Below are 8,723 nucleotides of genomic sequence, written 5' to 3'. Positions count from 1 at the left end.
AGCTATATCACCCATATTTTTGTATTTCAGTCCTGATCTTGATGCAAGCTCTTTGCCTAGTATGGTTTTCCAGCTTGGTATTCTGGTGATCCTGATGTTCAGAAGTCCTCCTTCACAAGCAGCCAGCTCCTCACCTCATGTGCCACTTACATTTTATTTTTAAATATCTACTATGCAGAATAGGCCTGGCACACAAAGAATAGCCAATGTAGATGTGCATAATGCTACTATTGCTCTCTTCCTCAACCCTTAGGTTTGTCCTACCTGGCCTCGGCACTCACTTAGAGAAAACAGCCTGTCTTGGACTAATTAGCTTACTGGAGAGAAGCTAGGCTCATCTCTCCCAGTCAGTTTATAACCCTCATCCCATGTTTACATTTTGCTGGGCATCAAAGGACTCATCTCTTCCAATAAATTTATAACTTCCTCAATCTAAGTTTACATTTTGTTTAGTAACAAATACCAAGCCCATAGCATGCCCTACAAGAATACAGACTGGCTGGTCAGGCTACAGGAAGATGGAGTAAAGATGTTAAAATAGCCTGCAGATGAAACCAGATAAATGACTGACTAGGCAAGACAAATAATAGTCCTTCCTTACAGGAGGCTCCTAAAAGAACACTCTAATGTCACCATCAGTCACACCTGATTGTGACAAAGAAGATCTGTACAAAAAAGGAAGAGATGCAAATGTGTAAGAGCTCTACTCACAAAATCAGAAACTTAGTAAGCCAAACAAGGAGGGGGAGGAAGAAAAGGAGAACCTAGAGGAAGCAAACAGAGCAGAAAAAGGGAGAGGAAAATGAAGGAGAGGAGAGAAGAAAAAAAGCAGAGGAAGAAGATATTAGAAGGAAGAGAAGGAAGAAGAGGGAGGAGAAGAAAAGAGTGAAAGAAAAAGGGGAAAAGAAGGAGGATAAGGAGAAGGAGAAAGTAAGATTAATACTGGTAAAAGCAGCAGCAGATTGTTCAAATCACCAAATCACATTAAATATGAAGAAGCAATGTCTAGAATTTGGTCACACAGCCCTTGTAGGCAACAGCCAACCTCCCATAGTCTTTTGTTCTCTCTGTGAAAGTGAAGGCACTCAAGAGAATGCAGTGCCTGTTAGTACCTGCAGAAGAGACAATATTGCCTGTATCACCACATACCTTAATTTAGGGACGCAGGGTGGGGATGCTACAGGGAAGAAACTCTTACAGACCCCACCTCTTGAAAAAATAGACCAGCTCAGGGAATGGGCATGGATGCTTTGTGCCTATCTCTGCCGTAAGTGGTTTCTCCTCCCTACCCCAAGCTCCCAGAATATCAACTCATGAGGCTAACTAAATATTATACAAATACCTATGCCATATAGCTAGGCTCTTTTCTAACTAGCTCATAACTTAAAATAACCCATTATACTAATTTACATTCTGCTCTGTGGCTGGTTACCTGTGCTTAGGCACCAGGCATCCATCTTTCTCAGCAAAAGACTAGCTGAATCTCCTGTACCTATGGCTATAGGCCATAGGGGTTTTTGTTGTTGTTGTTTTTATTGTCAGATAATGCTTCCATACAGACACAAGATATTCCTTCTACATACCTCTTCCTGCATTCCACACTCCAGGAGCATCGTTACACATGCCTCTATAGGGAAGGCGATCTCTCGGCCACTGATCATGAGGTGCTCCTCCAGGGGCTTCCCAAAGGAAGGCTTCTCCACCCAGGCCTCTGGGGAGGGGTAAGCAAGAAAGGAGTTAGTTAGTAGCTCCCCAAGGATACTCATGCCACAATCTTTCTCCCCTTGTCCAGATTCTGCACAAAGTACCAAAGAAACAGAGGGTGCAGATGGATGACTATTCTGTAGCTTAGTGGAAAATGGAAAGGCATGGAGAGAACTGAACCTGGCCCCACTGGGGTTAATGTGACCACCACGCTGCACATACCTAACTCAGCCCCTTCGAGCCCAGCTGTGGGTCACTGGCGAACAACCAGCTCAGGGAGGTCTACCAGCTCTTCTGAACACTAGCATTCTCGGCAGAGCGCAGGTGGGGAGCTGTCCTCTCCCAGCTCTGAGGGAGGCTTGCACTTACCCTGCTGTGCTTTGATTTGGGGCAACACAGCCTGCAGCAGTGTCAGCGACTTCCTGTGGTACTCAGCTTGCACTTCTATTAGCTGAGAAAACACAAGAACAAACATTGCCTTTTGCCAAAGGGAAGCAGGCTTCTACGCTGCCATTCTCCATTCTTCACGAAGGCGCTCGCTCATGGAGGAAGCAGGCAGGATTGCCCTCACCCTCCTCCAGTGACAATGTGCTTCAGCCATGATGGAAAAAGGGATCACTCTAAGTGGAAATGTGGCAGGTAGAAGAATCGGGAAGGTATAGAGGAATCTGCCTAAGCTGGAGCCTGGCTTAAAGAACTTGCTTTGGGTCACCTAACCTCACCTGGTTCCCCCAGCCTCAGAGCTAAAGGTAGCAAAGAAAGGTGCAGTAACTGGTGAATGTAAACAGAAAACACATGTGGAGGACCATCTGCCTGTAAGATATACCCACAGCAGAGTGGCCCAAGTGCCCACTGATTTCTGTGAGTCAGTTGAACGTGTAACTGGTCACACAGCAAGTGGTTCTACTCCTTCAGATAGACTGGAAAGCACAATGGCTTTGACTAAAGTCACGTGGTCCTGGGAACACACTCCTTCAAGGTGTTCTGCTCGCCATCCTATCTTTTAAAGAAACAACTGCGATGCTGCTTAGGGCCAAGGAAAACTCATGAGCAAGAGTGACTTCACGTATTTCCTTGCTGTCTATCTCCCCAAAAGTAAATAAAAGTCTGGCATGGAGCAAAAACAATGACAGCATTAGTATGGAACAAAAGGAACCTGAAGGCTGAGAAAACAGCACGTGAAAGCCGGGGAAGCAGCCTGACAAAGCCTGGGCGCCGGTGATTCATTGGCTTCAGTGACTCTAGACTTTCAAAGTCAAGCCAATGGAATGCCTTTGAAAATACACTAGTGTAGTGGCTTGAATGAGAAATGACACCCATGCACTCTGGCATTTGAGCACTTGGTCCCCACGTGGTGCTGTTTGGGACTGGGGTTCGGGTGGTGGGCTTGCTGGAGGAAATATGTCACTAGGGACAGGCTCGGGGAGGAAAAAGCCTTGCCTGCTTCCAGTTTGCTGTCTCTGCTTCCTGCCTGTGTTTGAGGATGTGAGCTTTCAGTTTCTTTCTTGATCTCCATGGGTGGCTGCTGCCATGCTTTCCTTCCATGATGAACCCATATACACATCTGGTATCATAAGTCCCAAATAAAACCTTCCTTCCTGGAGCTGTTTTGGGGTGTGGTATTTGACAACAGCAACAGAAAAATCAATCAATACAACTACTTTGAAGCAGGTGTTCCACACTGAAAGTGATACTTACCAGCTCTTTTGTGTGTGTGTGTGTGTGTATGTGAGAGAGAGAGAGAGAGAGAGAGAGAGAGAGAGAGAGAGAGAAGGGGAACTGCAAAAGTCTGCACTCTTCATAATGCCAGGGAAGCTCCGCAGCTCACTCAGTGTGCACTGCAGGGCACTTCACACTTCTCAGGCCTGTCTGCCCACCTGCTACTCTCTCTGGCTCACTTTTCCTATCCCATCATTTCTTTGGTCATAAAATGAAAGCTGGTGGGTTTTAACTTTATTTTCAATGTTTGGAATAGGCCCACTCAACTGTTTTCCATGTCGTATGATTTCTGTCAATGCTTTCCTGTTATTTATTTAGCCTTTTATTCACTATGGCAGGGAGTCAGGGTCCAAATTATCGGGGCTGTATGACTGAAGCACAGGTGACTCAGATCCTGTCTCTGGACTCTAAGAGGCAATCACCAGGCCAAATCAATCATTGCTTATCTTCTTGCTTTGAACTTGGCAAAAAAAAAAAAAATCTTCACTGGAAACAATATGCCTTTGTGGGTAGTTGAATATTTTCCTAATCTTCTCAAATCCTTTGCTGTCACAAATCTAGGCTTCTCAGCATGGGTCCTCCCGACTTTCTGGGTTGGGCATCTCTGACATAGGGAGCTGCCTGTAACATCATTCTCCTTTGTCTCTACCATTGTCACAGTGCCACAGCCTTCCTAAGCTGGCACAACCAGGGGAATCTGCGGACATCCAAAGTCCTCTGGGAAGGAGAAAACATCACTCTTGGTTGAGAATCCCTGCTATGGGAATCCTCGGGAATGAGGTTCTGTTTTATGGTTTTGGAACAAATCCACACAAGGAGGGCAGAGTTCACCTAGAGACGGAACCAGCAACTCATCCCCCCACTCCCGCAGCAATGTTTTCATGCAATCAGGAGGCTCTAGTTTTTACGCCCACCTTCCCTTGCTGCCCACACCATGACACTCGCAGACTTTTTGCAGTCTTGCCTTGGTGGACCCTTACCGTCTGAAAGTAGTTTGCATAGTCAATTTCTTTGGCCACAAAACTGTACATGTCGGCGGAGAGCTGGTCCTGTGCAAGGTAAAAGATATGAGTAAGGTTAGAAAAAAATATTGGGGGAGGGTGCCTATCACCTGTGCCAGACAGCATGGGAGGAATGGGCTTGAACTCTGCTGCACCTGATTTTCAATAGTCTGTGACATATCACATACTCTCCCGTGAGGGCTTCCAGCCATCCCAGCCATGGTTCTAGAAATGAGTGGCTATGAAAGTCTACCATGCTAGACGTTCACCCAGAGCTGAACTTAAGGGCTAGTAAATCCAGGCTGGTGTGGGGCGGTGAAATGCAAATGAGCTCTAGGCATCTCTGCAGCTAGCCCTGCCACCTGCAGCAACTCCAAGCACACACAGTAGCTCACCTTCCTGCTCACCTTCACCTCACACTGACTGGATGACCATGAGCACGTGGGAAAGCCACAGAAATGCAGCAACTTGCAGAAATCCCAGATAGATAGGGTGCACAGTCGAAAGGATTGCTGATTTAAAATTCTGACCTCCTCCATTCTTGTACACACATTTATAGAGTTAAAAGTTCTTCGATATTAGGGCTTGGATGGCAATGGCCTAATGCTGCCCTAGAATCTGGAACATTTTATTATGAGGAGAATGGGTTTCAGTTCCAGAGGGATAGCCACAGTATGCACAGTAAGTGTTCTCTGAGCAGCCTACACTGGTTCTTGAGGATGTCATTCCTCTGCCCTTGTGTGTGGAAACCATGTGGCATCCAGAGGCCATAACCTCTAGAAGACGCACTCACTGAGAAGAGCCTGGACATTGGAGTGAAACAGGCAGAGCGGTAGCACACAAAGCCATCACAGATTCTGGGCAAACAGAAGCAGGCAGTCCTATGCTTCAGGACAAGCTGGCCTTGTGAGACCTTAAGCAGTGGGCAGTGCCCTTGGCCTCTCCAGCGTCCCACTAAGCTGGCTCTCCTTGAGAACACAGGGAGGGGAGGCAGGGGGAACGCCCTTTCCAGGATCCTTACAGAGTTCTTGTGCATAAGGCAACAGAACCAAGTCACGTAGGTAGAGGGGGAAACCTGACCTTTGGGGACCTCACTAGGACCTCTCACCTAGGTTTAAGTGGAGTAGACCAGCCTGGGCTTGGTTCATAAGCAATTGAAGGAAGAAAGGGAGAAATGAGTGAACGTTCATTCAGAAATGCCTAAGTGTGAAGCTTAATGCCTCATAAAATTCTCAACCAATTCTTTTAGGTCAGTTCCTCACCCCCTGGAAAACTGCCCTCAAATCTTCTATCACCTGCATTAGGGCAAATGGATATAAGTCAAGCCATAGCTTTATTTACTTGCTTTTTGGAGATGCTGAGGATTGAACTCAGGGTCTTACACGTGGTCGAGAAACACTTCACCTCGGAGCTACAGTCCCAATCCCTTAGAGAATAGCCAAGTTTGTCCTTTGGGGTCAGCGTGTTACAGAGTCCAAGGACCTTTCCTACCTGTTGATGAGTATCTCAAAATGCTCAGCTTGGTGAAGGCTTGACTGTTATTAGCTGAATGAACAATCAGCAACATGAAGTCCCAGAGCAGGTAAATTTGACAAAGAATAAAACAGGCTCAAGACCTCTTCAGCCCTTTCCCCAGGGCATCCCCCTTCCAGGCTGCCTAGTGCCAAATGTTTAAGAGGAGGCCTCGTCTGGAGCCCACCACAAATGCCATCCCTGAAGCAGCTGGGGGCAGGAGACATCTACCACAAGTGTGAGACAGCTTCCACAAAGGCCAGAGGGAAGCAATCCATGACCTGGTTGACAGTGGAGAGGAAGCCAGCCTGAAGGACAGATTGCTATGTCTCATACACCTGCACATTCAACGTCTCAGCTCCTTGGACAACCAGTCACAAAAACCAGGATGTTCTCCCAAGAAGATGAAAGGATTTTTTTTAACATGTACAGTTAGATACCTGTGCAATTAAATCTAACAACACAGTTTCTGAATATGCCAAATTGTAAATAAGAAAGGTGAAAACTGTAAACCAACTTTGTACTTACATAAACCATCTATAAAGAGGGGAAAAAAGCCTATCCTCACCCATCAATATAGCTATTGGTGTTGGTTGTCAACTTAACTATTATCAGTGATGCCTAAGAGTACTGAATGACACCTGTGTGTCTGTGAGGGGTGTTTCCATGGAGGACAGACTCGTAGGACAGTGACTGAGGAAGACGTCCTCAAAGTGAGCAGTGCCTGCCAATGAGGGCATGGCCCAGATAAAAAAAGTCTAAGGAAAAGCACTGTGTGAGGCTGCCTTTGCTTCCCCCCCCGTTCGAGTATGTCCACTCCTGCTGCATTCTCTCTCTGCTGCCATCATACCCTAGCTTCTACGGTGTTTCTCAACACCAGTGACTCTTCAGGAATGGTCTAGGCTTTCAGTGCTAGAAGGGGACTGCCAAGGCACCCAGCTTCCTGCACTGAGCTGGCTGCCAAATGTGGTGTCACTCATGTGGAGCTGGCTTTGTGTGCCCGCAGGACATCACAGTGAGTGTGTGCAGAAAGGCACAGAGCTCATGTGGTATGCACCAGGGTCAGATTCCCATCTTAGAACTCCAGAAGGGGCTGTACATGATGACACTGTAATGATGAACTCTTAGTTTCCTCACAGACTCCAGGATATCAAAGATGCCAGAACTGTAGGATATTTGCTACAGACACTGAATTCAGTTGTCCAAAGACAGGAGTCTTATGTGCCGCAGGGAACAGAGCAGGAGGAATGAAGCATTATAAGCTGGTTGGAGCTCAAACAATGCCACCATAAGTCCCTGGTGCCAGACATGACTGTGGAGACTATGGCACACACCTGCTGGGTTTTGTCCTGGTTTGGTTAGATCTGCTGTTATGCCCTCATCCCTCCCTTTTGTAATGGGAATGTCTGCCCTGTGCCACTGCAGACTGGAGGTAGGCAAACTTGTCCTTTGACTTTCAGGTGTTCACCCTTAAGCAGCTACCCTGAACCTCAGGAGACTGTGCTTTTGAGGGGTGTTGGAGCTCTAAGTCAATGAGGGCTTTTGAAGTTGGACTGAATGTGTTTTGCATTATGAGATGAGCATGAGCCAGGGGGCCAGGGGAGAATGTTCTGCTTTGAATATGAAATGCCCTCAATGACTCGTGTGTTTCAATGTGTGATCCCCGCCTAAAGGCACTGTTTTGGGAGATTGTACAGAACCTTTAGGACATGGGGCCTAACTGAGAGGGTTACCAAGAGGCAAGACTTGAGATTTATGGCCTTCCAGTATGTTCTGTCAAGATGTGTGTGTGGGGAGTCCCAGCCATATCCCCATGGCCATGGAAGTAGCTGACACAATGCATTCCCTGTAGTAACAGACTGTGTCCCTTAAACTGTGAGACAAAATAAAACTTTTCTTCCTCTCGTTGCTTCTGCCAGTCACTCGGACACAGTGATTAAAAAAAAAGTAGTAAAATACGAACAATGCAGTGTAATGTTGTTTTCTAGTTTTATAGCACAGAAGAGCACAAAAGAAATAACCAGATTCTGACAGGTGGGGATTACCTCCATGAGCACGAAAATCTATTTGCCTTGAATCTGTTCTATCCACCCACACCTTTTCATGCAGGTGCTTGGTTAACTAAAAAACAAACAAACAACAACAACAGAAACAGGCCCAGACTGCTGTGTAGGCTGCTGACGTATGGAAAGGTGATCCTGCTGCTGCTGGGCAGTGTGTTTCTAGTTTCTCACTAGTATAGTATGTAATAAGTTCCCGTTCACATGGCTCTGGACCCTGCTCTATGGCAAAGCAGGCAGTTGATTTATGATTCTGGACATCAGAACTGAACTGAACTGCCAAACACCGACCAGAAAGATCAGTTCCTACAAGGAAAAATTCATAAATGTTTGTTTACCCTGATCATTTTCTTCCATCACCATCAAATATATGAGAGAAAGTCAAATAATATGTTATTAGTTTATTTTTATAGAGACTAACTTCCTCTGGATTTATTGTGTCTGTCAATTCCATTTATTGCCCACCGTCAGTTCTTCGATGTGTGCAGTGAAAAGGATTGGTCTGCAGTCCTATGACAAATGCTGGGTTGACCTTTTAATTTATATGTTTTTGACTGTATAACTCTAAGCTTGGAGCTTTACTGGGAATTTTCCATTTTTATTTCCCTCTTAGGCATGATGGCTAGACTTGGAGGATGCTGTGAACTACTTTCCTTTTTCTAAGGCTGATTAGTCCAGTGTGTGTGTGTGTGTGTGTGTGTGTGTGTGTGTGTGTGTGTGTGTGTGT

General features: G+C 46.1%; 1 protein-coding gene across 4 annotated transcripts in view; it reads right to left on the bottom strand.

Annotated features, from left to right (window-relative positions):
• Positions 1–8,723, bottom strand: part of Arhgap44 (Rho GTPase activating protein 44) — a 153,553-nt gene that overhangs the window by 31,310 nt on the left and 113,520 nt on the right. For all 4 annotated transcript variants that reach the window (XM_055594478.1, XM_055594479.1, XM_055594481.1 and 1 more), the window contains exons 8-10: positions 4,404–4,472; positions 2,074–2,155; positions 1,584–1,711 (exon numbers count right to left, since the gene is read on the bottom strand). In XM_055594478.1, the coding sequence (XP_055450453.1) occupies positions 1,584–1,711; positions 2,074–2,155; positions 4,404–4,472 (279 nt within the window). The remainder of the gene's footprint in view (positions 1–1,583; positions 1,712–2,073; positions 2,156–4,403; positions 4,473–8,723) is intronic.

This window comes from Psammomys obesus, unplaced genomic scaffold (assembly GCF_907164565.1).
Source record: "Psammomys obesus unplaced genomic scaffold, mPsaObe1.curated_primary_1811, whole genome shotgun sequence".
Lineage (NCBI taxonomy): Eukaryota > Metazoa > Chordata > Mammalia > Rodentia > Muridae > Psammomys > Psammomys obesus.
Note: the sequence above shows the minus strand (reverse complement) of the source record. Positions and strands in the feature narration are given on the sequence as shown.